Raw genomic sequence first — 16,873 nt, 5'->3', positions numbered from 1 at the left:
GGAATGGTGTCTTTATACAGGTTTCCCTAATGTGTGGCCATTTCCCTTGCCCATCCTATCCCCCCACCCCGAATGCTTGTGCGCTATATTTAATGGCAGGGCAGCCCTTACACCCCCCTCCAACCCATGAGAAGTCACCTCAACAGCAAGGCTGCCCTTAACCAACCCACCCTCTACACACCCCTCAAGCTTGAAGTCCAACAGGCGACCCTGGTGAGTGCTGCACATCGTTACTGTGTACTCACCTCCAAGTTGCTCTCAAATGGCAGCCCGCTATGTGCACACCTTTTATGTGCTGTTGTGAAATACGTTGGCGTGCTTTCCCGCCAATGTGGAAGGGCGATCCAGCAGTGGGTGGGGGAGGGGGGAGGCTGGCCTAATAATGATATACAGATGTATTACAATGAGGTTCCTGATGTTCGATGGCAGGAAACGCAGCCCGCCATCATCAGGCTGAGTGGACGATCGTGAACTGGTTTCACGCCGTCCTGAAACCAATCACGCCATATTGTCCGCCCACTCGACTGAACACTGGCGGGTACGGAAAATCCCGGCCTATGTGTCGCAAGGAACTAAAAATCCATGTTATCTGGTTGCAGTTTCTACCTGAGTTTAAATGCCAGGCTATTGATTGCTGCCCATGGCCAGCTAAATCTGTTGTCATAAAGAAATATTTTTTTATCAAGCTTGCATATATACTTTTTAATTTCCTGTACTTGGTATAGTTTTAAACTGGATTTGGCAGCAAGCCGCGGAATGCAGTCTCTCTCACTGATGGGAAATGACTTTCATAACTGGCAAGTGCTGTCATCCTTTTGTACTCCTGAGATAAACGTTGTGTGTTCGCTGCAACTCTCCTGAGAGAGGTGTGGGTAAACTTTTTGCTTGCTTATTGATGCCTGGAGGCAGCAGCACAACACGCCAATAACTCACCAGCGACTTGCACTGATACTGCCCAGGTATCAGTCTGCGGGGTGAGAGAACCCCACCCTCCTGACGTAGGGCAGGTCCAGGCCCGTCAGCACGCTCCGCCCCGCGCGGGTGGGGCGCAGGCCACGCCTCCTCTGCCGGCCCTTCCAATCAGGTTCCTGCAATCCTTTGCGGCGATTCCAAGTGGCGGAGCGCCTGTCAATCAACCCAGCCCAGGTAAGAGGCACTCGGTTCCCCCCCACCCCGTCCGCAATTAGCACTTGATATAAAGGTCGGAGCAGGGGTGTGTAGCTTGAGTTTGTTCCTGTTATCTTGGAGTTGTTGACTGGGGATTAATCGAAGCATTGGGAGGATGTTTGCAATAAAATTGGTGGCGTGGCTGCTGGTGCTGCCTGTTTGTGGTGCAGGTAAGGCTGAGGAGGAGTGGAGTGGAGCCGTAAACCCGGGAGTTATATGTCGGTGTTATATTGCTCTCCGCTGAATGATTGGTGGCGGGCGGGCGGGCGGAGGTGTAGTTAGGGTTCATCGAGTTGGTGAGGAAGATGGCACATACCTTAGATAAGTGCACGATTTGTTTTTCTCTTCCGTGGAATGATTCGGCTTGCGCGCATGTTTTAAAGTAGAAAGCCTTCCGATTTTTATTTCTCTAATTCCGTCCCGAGCCTTTTTTTGAAAGGCGCGTGAGTGGTGTTCCACCGTCAGCGCCTGGTTCCCGGGGATCGCAACCAAACAATTGGATTGGATTCGGCGGCAGCTTCCATTTCTCCTTTAGCCTCCAGTGTATCTGACATTGTACCTGGGGCTAAAGGGGAAATACAATTTCTTTTTTTTGTATTGTGAAAGCGAGAGACTTTTTTAAAGTGTTATTTTGGAACCTTCGAGCATGTTTCGCCAGACCCTTTTTTAACACTCAAGTAAAGATTTCATTTTTTACTTAATAAAAACGAGCTAATGGCATAAAATGGATAGGTACTAAATCCGAGGTTCTAAATTAACTCCATGCTTGATACTAAACTAAGTTTGGATTAATGATTGGAAGGAAAACTGTTCTTGTTACTAGCTGTAGTGGAAAGTGTAAATCTTTTTGGATGCCTGTTGTGATGTTGCTGCTACCTATAGTAATCTTTCCCGCTGGAGGAGGAAGACAGTTTGCTTACTGTCTGCTCTTAGATCAAGATTACTTGATTTTAAATTGTTCACTAGGTTCGTATTTTTTAGCATGCTCATGCTCTCCATTGTTTGTACCACTGGCTTCAATCAATCTAAACACTATCAGGGTTTGGCTGAATAGAGTGGCTTCCTAGGGAGTTAATGTATTTAAAATGTTGCCTTTCTGTATTAATTATCCTGTTATTTAATAGGACTCTGTAGAGCATAAGGCCTTAAGATATGAGGTAATGAACTTATTTAGCACCCAACTTTGTCTCGGATCACTGTCTTAAATCACAATAAAGAGGTTTGTTTTTTGGGGTGGGGGCAGATGAATGGTTGGATAAAGAGATGAAAGGAGGGGAGAGAACGATGTTGACGCCGAAAGTAACAGGAACATTGGTTAAGATTGGCAAAAGCTCAGGGCGCTCGATCATGCGGAAGCCACAATTATTCAATAGTTTTAAGTACAAGTTACTTCAAGACTTTCCCGGTGAATTATATTTTGATTTAGGGTGAAAATTTAAGGTGTTTGAACATATTTCACCATTGTAGGAAGAGCTTTTTTTAAAATGGCCAATTGTGTTCTGAAACAAGATTTAACTAACATCCCATCCTTAATGTTGAGAATAGTAACTGCAGTAAAAATATTGGCTAATTTTAAGGCTGAGAGCCATGTAAAGCTCAAGGTACACATTGTGCTTGCTGAGCCTGAATATAGTTGTAATCTAAACTTGTTTTGAAGGTGTGCAATGTTGTAACTATGACGACACTATATAAGAGTTGTGATTCTTTCAGAAGTGAAGTTTAGAATTACTACAAGCGAGTAGCAGTTAGTCATGAGGTTTTAAAGTTAAACTCGGAGTGGACGTTTCTACTTGAATAAGATGGCTGTTCATATAGCTGATCGTAAGAAGTTTTTTTATTTGCATTCTAAGCCTTTGGAAAAAGGAAATAATACTTTTGAAACCAGCTGCTATGTATAACAGTGGTCTGGGTGACTCATGTTCTCTCTGCCTTGTAAGTATCTGCTTGCTGCTTTCTCATGGGTGGAGGTGGGGGGGGGGGGGTGGAGGTAAGATGTTGGGTAGAAAAGCACTACTTTCCCCAAATGGTTTTAATTATGGTAACATCTGCTATGTACATTTCATGATCATGAAATTTTATTACTTGACAAAAGTAAAGCCACAAAACTAGATGGGAATGTGAGTGAGGAGGATGTTAAGAGGCTTCGAGGTGATTTTAAATGGGTTGAGTGAGTGGGCAAATACATGACATGACGTGGATAAATGTGAAGTTTTCCACTTTGGTAGGGAAAGCAGAATGGCAGAGTATTTAAATGGTGATAGATTGGGAAATGTTGATGTACAAAGGGACCTGGATGTCCCTGTACACCAGTCGCTGAAGGCAAACAGTTCGGGAGGCAAATGGCATGTTGGTCTTCAGTGTGAGAGGCCTTGAGTACAGGAGCAAGAATGTTTTCTTGCTGCTATACAGGGCTGTGCTCTCCTTACTTAAAGGATAACTTGCCACAGAGGGGGTGCAGCGAAGGTTCACCAGACTGATTCCTGGGGTGACAGGATTGTCATGAGGAGGATTGGGCCGATTAGTCTGTATTCACAAGTTCAGAAGAATGAAGGGTTCTCGTTGAAGCCTATAAAATTCTGATAGGGATGGACAGACTGGATGCTGAGATGTTTCCCCCTGGCTGGGGGTAGGGATCTTGAATGCTTCTATCAAATCATTCCTGAACCTTCTTTAATGCCAACAGCCTAATTTTCTTCAGTCTGTTCCTGTGACTGAAGTCCCTCATGTCTGGAACCATTCTAATGAATCTTTTCTGTACCTTCCAAAATGTCTTTGCATCCTTCCTGAAGTGTGGTGCCTGAAATATGACACAGAACTCGAGTTCAGGTTGAACCAGTGTTTTTATAAACTTCCTTGCTTTTTTTATTGTATGCCTCTATTGATGAAGCCTAGAATCCTGCATGCCTTTATTAGCCATTTTCTCCGCCTGCTTTGCCACCTTCAGTATGCAGCCCCTTTCTTGTTCTTTCTAACAATGTATCATCTCATGTTTTTATTCATTGGGCAGTAATTGTGGGTTTTCCTACAACACTTGGACTGCAGTGGTTCAAGAAGGTTGCTCACCAAGATCTTGAGGGCAATTAGGGATAGGGAATAAATGCTGGCCTAGCCACCAATGCCTGCACCTCATGAATGAATCGAAGAAATTGTGGTGTTGGTTGTAGATTTCAGGATGCTGAAATGGCCAAAATGGACTTCAATGTGGAGAAATGTGAAGTGATGCACTTTGGAAGGACTAATTGGGAAAGACTATTACTATACCTGGCATAATTTTGAAAAAGTGTAGATGCATACAAGCCTTGGTGTTCATAAATGTAAATCTTTAAAGATGGCAGTGCATGTTGGTAAGGGCTTTAAAAAGCATATGGCACAGAATGTAAAGAGACCATGCTAGAACTTTAAGTTACTTGGTTAGGCTTCAGCTGGAGTACTGTGGACAATTCTGCCCATCACACTTCAGGAAAGATGTCAAGGCCTCAGGTTACAGACTAGTGTTTCCAGGAATGAAGGACAAGTTATAATCATTATGGCACAGGAGGCTATTCAGCCCATTGAATTCACGCAAGATGTGTTTTTTTTAAAAATCGATCCACCCAGTCCCATTCCACTGCACTCTCCCTGCAGCCCTTCATGTTTATTTCCCTAAGTGTCAAACCAATTTCTTGAAAGAGGTTGGAACAGTTTGAGAGTGTTCCCTATAGGTGACCTAATAGGGAAGTTTAATATTGAGGTTTTGATGGAGAAAACTGACTATTCCCTCTGAGTGGGTTAGTAATCAAGTCATGATTTAAGTTCAGTCAAAAGATCTAGGAGAGGTGAGAATTTATTTTCGCTGTCAGGTTATGGAACACTCTACTTGAAAAGGTGGTGCAAACTGATTCTGTAGATTTATTTTGAAGGGAGTTGGGCTGGAATTGAAGATGAGGAACATGGCAGGTTTATGGACAAAAAGGCAGGGTTAGGAACTAAGTGCAGCTGCTCATCTAAAGAGCCAACAGAGGTACAAGCGGCCACTTCCAGTGCTTTGTTTCTATAACACTTAAACATTTTCCACCATACAACACAGATTTGTAATTTTTCTGTTTGAAATTGTCAAAAATTCATCAGATACTGCACATCTTGTGTCCAGCTGGTTTAATTGGTACTTTGATTTAATCCATGTGATTGTGGTCAACTTTCTTAAGAGATGCACCAGACCCACTCTTGGTCTCCATCCAGACTGCACTTGGACCCTTCTTGCTCTTTACCATTACACATCCTGTTGCTTATTGTTGGCTAGACATGTTGTCTGGAGTGCTTATTCTGATTAGTTGAGTTGCCTATAATGGCAGCTTGTCCAACAATACAATATTCTGTGGTGTAGACATCTGGGGTCCTTGCCTGTATTCCATCATTTTGGCAGGTAATCAAGAAAGTAAAGCACTTGCATGCTTTGCTTTTTACCTTTTATTTTACCAATACAAGTACAAAAATTAAATTGGCATGCAGCATGAATTTTGAGATTTTTTAGTTGTTGGTTACTCATTAGCACTTAACAAATGCAATTTCCATATCTGGATTCCTAATTGATCTCGAGGCTAGTGGTTAATGCATTAGACAACACTACATTGGTATTGATATGCTACATGGGGAATGTTGGACATTATGTTTTAATGTGTAACCACTTTTGTGCATTAAGTGTATCAAATGCAATTGCTTCTGTCAGTGCTTTGCCTCAATTTAAAATATGTTGGTGTTTCTTGCGATTTAGTGGGTGTAACATAAATTCACAAGCATGTTGAATGCTTTACTTCAGTAGGTTAAGCTGTTGCTGTTACTAGTAGTCTTTTGTTTACTTTCACTATATTGTATACCTTATACTGCAACAAAATCTGAGTAGAATTAGCTGCCCTTTTCTAAAATTGAAACACCTTTAATATTGACTCCATTTTGTCTAAGTGGCAAATGCAAGCTGGAATAACATTTACTATAGAATCATAAAAACTATCTTTTTTTAATTTCAGCATCATCTCGAAGCTTTATTGGCAAAGAAACCAACAGCAGCAACGGTGACCCTGGTTTTGAAGTTAATGAGTTTGCTGCATCTGTACTAACCGGTGGATTGACTACTGTCTTCTTGCCTTTGGTTTACATTATTGTGTTTATCATTGGCTTGCCATCAAATGCTATGGCACTGTGGGTATTCGTCTATCGAACCAAAATGAAACACCCAGCAGCTATCTACATGGCCAATTTGGCGTTGGCAGATCTCCTGTTCATCATTTGGTTCCCTTTGAAAATTTCTTACCATATTAATGGCAACAATTGGATTTTTGGAGAAGGACTGTGTAAGGTGCTCGTGGTTTTTTTCTATGGAAACATGTACTGTTCAATTCTATTCATCACTTGCCTCAGTGTTCAACGATACTGGGTTGTTGTAAATCCAATATCTCAAACAAGACAAAATACTCGTATTGCCTATTCTGTATCCATTTTCATTTGGATAATGATTGCATTGGGCACTATGCCATTATATTTAAATATTCAGCAAACTGCAAACATTACTAACCTTGGTATAATAACCTGTCATGATGTCATGCGTGAAGATCAGTTGGCTTCCAGCATGTTTGATTACTTTCTCTCTTTGGCAATTGGTGTGTACTTCTTTCCAGCATTGCTGACATTAACTACATATGTGCTGATGATCAAAACATTGAAGGCCTCTCCCAATGAAGATAACATTGGGAAAAGCCGCAGGAGAGCAATTGAATTGATTATAACTGTTCTTACAATGTATTTAGTTTGCTTCACTCCTAGCAACATTGCACTTCTTGTTCACTATTCTCTGATAAAGTACAAAGGGAACAGCAATCTTTATGCTTTCTATATTGTAAGTCTTTGTCTTAGTAGCATAAATAGTTGCATTGATCCCTTTGTCTATTACTTTGTTTCCAAAGATTTCCGAGACCATGTTCAAAATACTTTGCGATGTCGTAGTGTTAGGACAGTGAGAAGTATCCAGGCTTCCTTTGCCTCTAAGAAGCATTCCAATAGATCTGCTTCTTATACTTCTGCCAGTAAAATTACTACTACAACCACAAGCAACTGTTGAATGTTAGTGTGAAGGCATAGTTTTGATTTGACAGTTCAGTTGCAGGTACAGCATGTACTATACAGTTTTCATAATTAACTGATTTGGTATTCAAAGCTCAAATGCATGAAGTATTAAGCAGTTTTGGGTGGTCTTAACTGAAGCTATATTATCAATTTCCTGCTTTTGATTGCATAGCTTTGTACAAAAAACCTACAACTGAGTCACCTTTTGAATAAATTTGGCCATTTTGTCCAAGTATTGTTTTGATAGCTATCGTATCTTGCAGTATTTGTTTCTGCACAAAGCATTATCTATGAATTGCACAATAATTGCTGAACTAGACAAGTTGCTGACTGTCATTTGCTGAGAATATGGAACCAAAGCAATCTTTTTTTTAGTTTGTCAATTTTATATATACATATTTTGAATTCTGGATTTTTTTATATTTGGTGTTTGACTAGAACACTATCATTTTTAGTTTTCACTTTTTTAAAAAAAAAACTTGCACATAACTGCCAAAGGCTTATACTGTGACTTGTTTTATGATTGAATGCATTGTTCATAATTGGTACAGTAACTGTGAATCTTTCTGTAACTTGAAGAAAAATAGCTGGAACTAGAGGAAAGGGAGCATGGGATGTTTAATAGCTAGTGTTAAGAATATTAAGAAAATTGTTCAGTAAATTGTTTTTAAATCCTCTGTTTTCAATAATGATACATTTGTTTTGAATAAATATTTTTTAGAAAACTAATTGAGGTTTGATGTTATTTTAATACACTTGGCCATCAATAACTGCCTGCAGACTTATTATGGCTAGATAAGACTTGTCTCCATAGACTGGTCTAAATTTAAACCAAGCTGCAAAATTTACAGGACATTATGGCGACCCACTGTGCTAACAAACTCATCTTGATTCATCCATTCTCACAATTGAACTTTTATCCCTTAGTTGTATGACCCTAGCATTATCCAAGTACTAGGAGCTGAATTCACACAAAGATTCTCAGTGAAGTATCAACCTGTGTTCTGCTTTTAGATGCTTAACCTATTAAACCTTTCAAAGATCTTCTATTTTTAAAAGATTAATTTACCTTCCACAATGGAATAGATTTAGCATCTCCATGAACCCTGCTTATTACCTGCTCCTCCATACTCTGTGAACAACGGATATCACTATTCCATAACATTAAGGATTGACTAGCCCCTGCGTCTCAAGATTTTAACATCTTTACCCACTCCACCTTGTACACGTGGAAGGACTTTCCCTTCACTTACAAAATCTTTAAACATTTCTGCAACCTGCTCCTGAGAATTCTCTTGAGTAAACTGAACATGTTCCCACTTCACCTTTCATTGATTCTCCCTGTTTCATCTGTACACAAACCACTTTCTCCTGTGCCTGAACCTCAAACCACTACTTTTACTTCCAGAGCTTTTCTGTACCCCAATAATTCCTACAGATTTTTCCGCAATCTCCAACACACTGACTTTGTATGTTCCCCTTATTGCAATGAAAACACTTCAATTTTCAAATACCATTCTACTTTCAGCACCTTCCTTTTTATTGAGAAACTTCCTGGGAACTTCCAGCTACTCCTCTTCCCTGACTACCTACCTTCCTTTCATCTTCTTGGTTTTTATCCTTTTCCAATTTGAAAGGGTGACGAATAAAATTTAGCTCTATGAACTAACTCATAATCATCAGCTATCTCTGCTGCTTGTCTTACAGAATCAATCCTCCATTCCTCCACATGAGTTCTCAATACTGAAAGGATTGAATCTTTAAATTCTTCCAAAAGAATTACTTCCCTAAGAACTGCGTAGGTTGTCTCTATTTTTAACACCTGTATCCACTGGTCAAAATTATTTTGTTTTACTCTTTCAAACTCAATATAAGTTTGCCCAGGCTGTTTTCTCATTCCTAAATTTCTGCCTGTATGCTTCAGGAACAAACTCATGCACTCAAAATAGCCTTTTTCACCACATCATAATTACAGACATTTCTTCTGATAGGGAAGCATATACCTCAAGCGGCCTACTGAACAACTCAGACTAATAATAATGTCCAGCTTTCCTGTGGCCATTTCATCTGTTTAGCTAGCTTCTCAAATGAAATATAGAATGCTTCAATATCTTCAACTTTGGAAGAGCTTGTGCAGATTTCACATCTCCCCACTGGGTTCTAATCTGGAGATAAATCCTTCCTCACCACCTGGCATTTTTTTTTTTTAAAACACCAACATTTTCAATCTGATTTCTCTTTCCTCCTCTATCTTCACAATTTCTAATTCCCCTTCAAAAGCTATTTCTGTCCTTTGCTTCTAATTCAAGCTTTTTCATTTGCAACTGAAGTCTCGCTACCTCCTAGCTGTGACTCACTAGTGTCAGGCTTCACTTCCAACTGTAGATGCTGTGCTATACTCTTATGATTTCCTAGCACCCTCAGGTAACTCCAATTTTGACTCATCTGCCAACTCTGTTCACTTTTGGTTATTTTCTCCAACCCAAAGAGTTATCTTCTACTCCCAGACAGATTAGAACCCAGTGGGGAGATGTGAAATCTGCACAAGCTCTTCCAAAGTAGTAGATATTGAAGCATTCTATATTTCATTTGAGAAGCTAGCTAAACAGATGAAATGGCCACAGGAAAGCTGGACATTATTATTAGTCTGAGTTGTTCAGTAGGAAATGTCAAAGCCATCTTGCAATCTCACCACTTCTAAAATACCTCTCCAACTCCTGAATTCAAAGTGCTTCTCATACTCGTAACCTTAAGATTCACCAATTCCAAACCAATCAAGGAATTAGAAATATTTCTAACTTGGCAAGAGCCCCCAGTTGTTATGAGACAGCCTTTTGGTAAAGCTTGGTTATTTAAAAATCCCAGATGGAAACTTTAAACAACTGTCATAACCTATATTTTAAGTGGTATGTTTGAGATGCAACTCTAAATTCAGGAATCTGACCACCAGTTCTCGAGAGGTTTTGTATTAAACTAAATGAAACATTTTATTAGTTGATACAAATTTAACATACACACACATGGCTATAAATTACTACTATCATAACTTCTAACAAATTCCCAAACTAATCTTAAAGGCAACGGCAACCCATAGACTTAACCAGACATCAGGTAAAGCATTTTCACATTACTAATTCAAAATGAGGTTCCTTTCACTTTGATTCCTGTGGAGACATTTGTAGGCTTACAGCTACTTTGATCTTACATTGCCTTTGCTCTGCACACACAAAAACTGCCCTCTGAAATACCTAGCATATCTAATTGAATTTAAACTCTCATTGTACCACCAGCCTCTTTGAACTCCACCTCTTCTAACAATAAAACCCCTTTCATAGTACCAATTTTATTGGTAATATAAACATATTGCTTGGCCTCTGTTAGCTAGGTGCCAGATTCCACCCCACTTTTTGAATGCTTTATTCAAAAAATGCAAATGCACTATACCTCTGTTTACATCTCAAAACTAGTACACATCAAAGCACCCAGACTAGCTGGCTTAAATCCAGTTAAGACACACCCATAGTCTAAAGCTTTATTTTTAAAAAAAAAAATTCTAATATATAAATTACTTCATGACATGATCCCATCAATACCCTGCATAACTGAAGCACACTTGCTTCTGAGCCAGATTGTAGGTTTAAGTCCCGCCCCAGGACTTGAGCACAAAAATCAAGGCTGACGATCCTGTGCAGTACTGAGAGGGTGCTGTACTTTTGGAGGCCCATTTTTCAGATGAGCTGTTAAACCAGCCTTATCCCATGGCACTATTAGCAGAGGTGTTTTGGCTAATATTTATCCTTTCAATGTATGAGAAAATGATCTGGTCATTTATCACATGGCTATGTAGGAGCTTGCTCTTAGCAAATTGGCTGCCACATTGTATGCAAACAGGACATTGCTGCAGGAGTTCCTCAGGTTAGTGCCAAGGCCCAACCATCTTCAGCTGCTTCATAATGATTTTCGCCAACCAAGGTCAGAAGCGGGGATTATCTCACAGTTGCAGAGCGTTCAGTACCGTTCGCAACTCAATACAGAATCATAGAATGGCTATCGCACAGGAGACCATTCAGCCCATGTCTGTGCTGGTCCTCAGAGCAATTTGCCCAATGCCACTCTTTTTTCTCTGTAGTCCTGCAACGTTTTCATTAAGATAATTTTCAAAAATTGAATAGCCTTGATTGAACCTGCCTCCAGCACACTCAGGCAGCGCATTCCAGATCCTAACCACTTGCTCGTTTCCTCGTTTGTGCCATTTCTGCCTTTGCCAATTACCTGAAATCTGTGTTCTCTGGTTCTTGATCCTTTAATCAATAGGAACAGTTTCTCCTGACCTCCTATGGCCAGATAATTCATGATTTTGAACACCTCTATCAAATCTCTCTCAACCTTCTCTATGCAACCAAAGTTCCTCTTACCTGGAGCCATTCTTGTGAATCTTTTCTGCACCCTCTCTAATGCCTCCACGTCCATCCTAAAGGATGGTATCCAGAACTGGATACAATATTCTGGCTGAGACAGAACCAGTGTTTCATACAGGTTTAACAGAGCTTCCTTATTTTTGTACTCTTATGCCTCTATTGATAAAGCCCAGTATGCTAAATAACTCACTGCTTGCTTGTCCCTACAACCACCCCACCCTCAACTTCTCTCCCCCCACCCCCCCACCTTAAACCAGCTTATATTTCACCCCTCTCCTAACTATACTTCAGTTCTGTTGAAGGGTCGTGTGGACTCGAAACGTCGACTCTTTTCTTCTCCACCGATGCTGCCAGACCTGCTGAGTTTTTCCAGGTAATTCTGTTTTTGTTATGCTATATAACTCTCCTGCCACCTTCAATGATTTCTGCCTATATACAGCCAGGTCTCCCTGCTCCTGCCCCACATGGAGAATTGTAACCTTTATGTTGTCTGTTCTTCCTAAACAAATGAATCACTTCATACTTCTCTGCATTAAATTTCATCTGCCACTTGTCTGCCCATTTTAGAAACCTATGTCTTTGGAAGTTCTAAACTATCAATCTCATGGTCCACAGTTCCAATCATCTGCAATTTTTGAAGTTGTGCCCTGTAAACCAAGGTCTAGGTCACTAATATATCAGAAAGATATAGTGGGCAACTCTACCATAAACCTTCCTCCAATCTGGAAAAAACGTCCGTCCACAACTACTGTTTTCCTGTCCCTAAGCCAATTCTATATTCATGTTGCTACTGTCCCTTTTATTCCCTGAACTCTAACTTTGCTCACAAGTCTGTTGTGCAGCACTGTATCAAACATCTTTTGGAAGTCCATCAAAAGCATTACCCTCCATTTTACCTAACTTGCTTTTTGGATGAGGTAAACATAATCTGCCCTTAACAAATCCATGCTGAGTTTTCCTTAGTTAACCCACATTTGCCCAAGTGACTAATTTTGTCCTGAGTTATTGTTTCTAAAAGTTTCCCCACCACTGAAGTTAAACTTACTGGCCTAACAATGCTGGGCTTATCTTTACACACTTTTTTGAACAAGGGTGTTACATTTGCAATTCTCCAATCCTCTGGCATCACCACTGAGTATCAAGCAGTTTGTGCCTGCAAACAGCAAAATCTGGGCAACATTCGGGCTTGGGCTGATAAGTGGCAAGTAAACATTTGTGTCACACAAGTGCCAGGCAATGACCACCTCCAACAAGAGAGAATCTGACCACCATCCCTTGATATTCAATGGCATTGCCATCAATATCCTGGGGATTAACAGTGACCAGAAGCTTAGCTAGACCAGCCATAGAAATACAATGGCTTCCAGAGCAGATCAGAGGCTGGGAATTCTGTGGCAAGTAACTCATCTCTTGATTCCCCGGAACCTGTCCTCTGATAATGAGACACAAGTCAGGAGCATTACGGAATATTCTCCACTTGTCTGGATGAGTGCAGTTCCAACAACACTCAAGCTTGATACCATCTAAGAGAAAGCATCCTGCCTGACCAGTACCCGATACACCACCTTAAGCATTCACTCCCTTCACTAACAGCACACTGGTAAGCAGTGTACACCATTTACAAGATGCACTGCAGCAACTTGCCAAGATTCTTGCAACAGCACCTTCCAAACCTGTGACCAGCACCATCTAGAAAGACAAGGGCAGGAGATACATGAGAACACCATCATCTGCAGATTCACCCCCCACCCCCCCTCAAACCACACACCAGTCTGACTTATAATAAGATCATAAGACATAGGAGCAGAAGTAGACCATTCGGCCCATCAAGTCTGCTCCACCATTCAATGAGATCATGGCTGATCTGATAATCCTCAACTCTGCTTTCCTGCCTTTTCCCCATAACCCTTGATTCCCTTACTGATTAAAAATCTGTCTATCTCAGCCTTGAATATACTTAACGACCCAACCTCTACAGCTCTCTATGATAAAGAATTCCACAGATTCACTACCCTCTGAGAAAAGAAATTCCTCCTCATCTCTTATTTTAAGATTATTTTAAATGGGCGGCCCCTTACTCTGAGATTATGCACACTGGTCCTAGACTCTACCACAAGAGGAAACAACCTCTCAGCAACTATCCTGTCAAGCCCTCTAAGAATCTTACATGTTTCAATAAGGTCGCCTCTCATTTTTCTAAACTCCAATGAGTACAGGCCCAACTGACTCAACCTCTCCCCATAAGAAAATCCCTCTATCCCCGGGATCAACCAAGTGAACCTTCTCTGGACTGCCTCCAATGCCAGTATATCTTTCCTTAGATAAGGGGACCAAAACTGTTCACTATTCCAGGTGTGGTCTAATTAGTGCCTTGTATAATTTTAGCAAGACTTCCCAATTTTTATACTCCATTCCCTTTGAAATAAAGGCCAACATTCCATTTGCCTTCCCTATTACCTGCTGAACTTGTATGTTAGCTTTTTGGGATTCATGCACAAGGACTCCTCTGTGCTGCAGCTTTTTTCAGTCTTTCTCCTTTAAATAATATTCAGCTCCTCCATTTTTCCTGCCATAACCTCACACTTTCCCACATTATATTCCATCTGCCACATTTTTGCCCACTCACTTAACCTGTCAAAATCCCTCTGTAGACTCTTTGTGTCATCCCCACCACTTGCCTTCCCACCTATTTTTGTGTCATCCACAAACTTGACGATAGTACATTCATTTCCCTCACCCAAGTCATTAATAAATATTGTAAATAATTGTGGCCCCAGCACTGATCCCTGTGGCACTCCGCTAGTTACAGGTTGCCATCCTTAAAATGCCCCCTGTATTCCAACTCGCTATCATCTATTAGTTAGCCAATCCTCTATCCATGCTAACATACTACTCCCAACACCATGGGCTCTTATCTTATTAAGTAGCCTTATGCATGGTACCTTATGGAATACTTTTTTGGAAATCCAAATATATTACATCTACTTGTTTCCCTTTATCTATCCTACTTGTTTCCTCCTTAAAGAATTCTAATAAACTTGAAACTATATTGCCTTTCCTTTGCTGTCACTGGGCTAAAACCCAGGAATTCCCTCCCTAACAGCATTGTGGGTTTACTTACAGCACATGGACTTCAGCAGTTCAAAAATGTGGCTCACCATCACCTTGCAAACAACGTCTACATCACAAGAAGGAACAAGAAAATTACAAGTTGCTTCACTTTGAAAGCACTTAATTGGCTGTAAATTGCCTGGGGCTATCCAGTGGCCATGAATGGTGCTATATAAATGTAAGTCTTAAATAGAGGCACTCCTCTCTGCTATTTTGTAGTAAATACATTGTTAGAAATAGTAAAACAATAGAATATCATTGAGGATGCGCTATTCTCACCTACAGTAATTTCTGGTCTATGATGCAAGTTTAACCCCGCCAACAGATTTACTTTTTTAAAAACTGATGCACAAACTAGCTTTTGTTTAAGGAGTTTGGAAGAATGAAAGGTGACCTTATTGAAACATATAAGATTCCTAGGGGTCTTGACAGGGTAGATGCTGAGAGGTTGTTTCCTATTGTGGGAGAACCTGGGACCAGAGGGCATAATCTCAGAGTAAGGGGGCGCCCATTTAAGACAGAGATGAGGAGGAATTTCTTCTCTCAGAGGGTAGTGAGTCTGTGGAATTCTTTAAGCAATATGAAAATATGATATGCAGGAACAAACATAGAAGCTGAAATTTCAAGTTGTCGCCCGCTCTGACCGATCGCCTCTAGCAGTTGGGTTTGTAATCCATTGATTGCTGCAACCACGGATGCTGCTGCGGGCGGTGTCTGCATCCAAAATTGGCTGCCAAAATCACGACGGGGACAGGGCGTTGTCCTCGGCGCTTATTGTTTTCTCGCCCTCTTGTGTTTTTGGGGTTTGTTCAGAGGGCAGAAAAAACTGGAGGGGGTTTTTATTACACCCGCCCACCCCCCCCACCCACCCACCCCCTGCCCCCACCGCCAACTTCAGGCTGGGTGAAATTGACGCCCAATTGAAATTGATGTTTTTGATTAATTGCTAAATCCACTCCAATAGAGATAGTGGACTCTCTTCCTATTTATTGCAGGGTCAACACTTCCCTCTCAATCAGCATCACTAAGTAGGCGATCAAATGGTTAATTATTGCATTGCTGTTTTTGGGAGCTTGCTGTGCACAAGTTAGTTGCTGTGTTCCCCACATTACAACAGTGACTACACTTCTATAAAATAATGAGGACTCTGAAGTGGACAGCTGGCAGGTTTAAACGTGTGAATTCTTTTTTATGGCAACAATGCACTCCACATTATAAGTACATATATAAACTGAAACAGCTAGCGAGTGCAGCAGCTGTTCCATAAACAGATCAAGGAGGAGTCATATAAAGTTGCTCGAAAAAGTGGCAAGCCTGAGGATTGGGAGCAGTTTAGAATTCAGCAAAGGAGGTCCAGGAGATTGATTGAGAGGTGAAAAATAGAGGATGAGAGTCAACTTGCAAGGAACATAAAAGCAGACTGTAAAAGCTTCTACAAGTATGTAAAAAGAAAAAGATTAGTGAAGATAAATGTAGGTCCCTTACAGTCTGAAATGGGAGAATTTATAACAGAGAACAAGGAAATGGCAGAGCAATTCAACAACTACTTTAGTTCTGTATTCATGGAGGAAGACACAAATAACTTCCCAGAAATACTAGGGAACCAATGGTCTAGTGAGGAGGAGGAATTGAAGGAAATTAGTATTAATAAAACAATAGTGCTGGAGAAAGTAATGGGATTGAAAGCCAATAAATCCCCAGGGCCCGATAATCTACATCCCAGGGTACTAAAGGAGGTGGTTGTCATCTTCCAAAATTCTGCAGATTCTGGAACAGTCCCGGCAGATTGGAGGGTGGCAAATGTAACCCCACTGTTTAAAAAAGGAGGGAGGGAGAAAACAGCCTAACCTCAGTAGTAGGGAAAATGCTAGAGTCATTCTGCTTCACTCTAAATGCTATAGTCAGCTTTCCTCTGCTTCACTCAGAGGGTGGTGAACCTGTAGAATTTTCTATCACAAAAGGCTGTGGAGACCAAGCCACTGAATATATTTAAGGAGGAAATAGATGGATTTCTGGAGGCGCCAAGGGGTATGGGGAGAGAGTAGGAGTATGGCTAGAAAATAAAGGATGTGATAACAGGG

At 40.9% G+C, this 16,873-nt stretch overlaps 1 protein-coding gene across 1 annotated transcript; it reads left to right on the top strand.

The window, feature by feature from the left end:
* The first annotated feature begins 1,220 nt into the window (after positions 1-1,220).
* Positions 1,221-7,992, top strand: LOC144693655 (proteinase-activated receptor 2-like). Its single transcript, XM_078563518.1, has 2 exons — positions 1,221-1,337; positions 6,171-7,992. Exons 1-2 carry the CDS (start codon positions 1,283-1,285, stop codon positions 7,256-7,258), a joined length of 1,143 nt encoding a protein of 380 aa, XP_078419644.1. The 5' UTR covers positions 1,221-1,282; the 3' UTR covers positions 7,259-7,992.
* The last annotated feature ends 8,881 nt before the right edge of the window (positions 7,993-16,873 follow it).

This window comes from Cetorhinus maximus, chromosome 2 (genome assembly GCF_964194155.1).
Source record: "Cetorhinus maximus chromosome 2, sCetMax3.hap1.1, whole genome shotgun sequence".
Lineage (NCBI taxonomy): Eukaryota > Metazoa > Chordata > Chondrichthyes > Lamniformes > Cetorhinidae > Cetorhinus > Cetorhinus maximus.
This window is presented reverse-complemented; position numbering and strand designations above follow the sequence as displayed.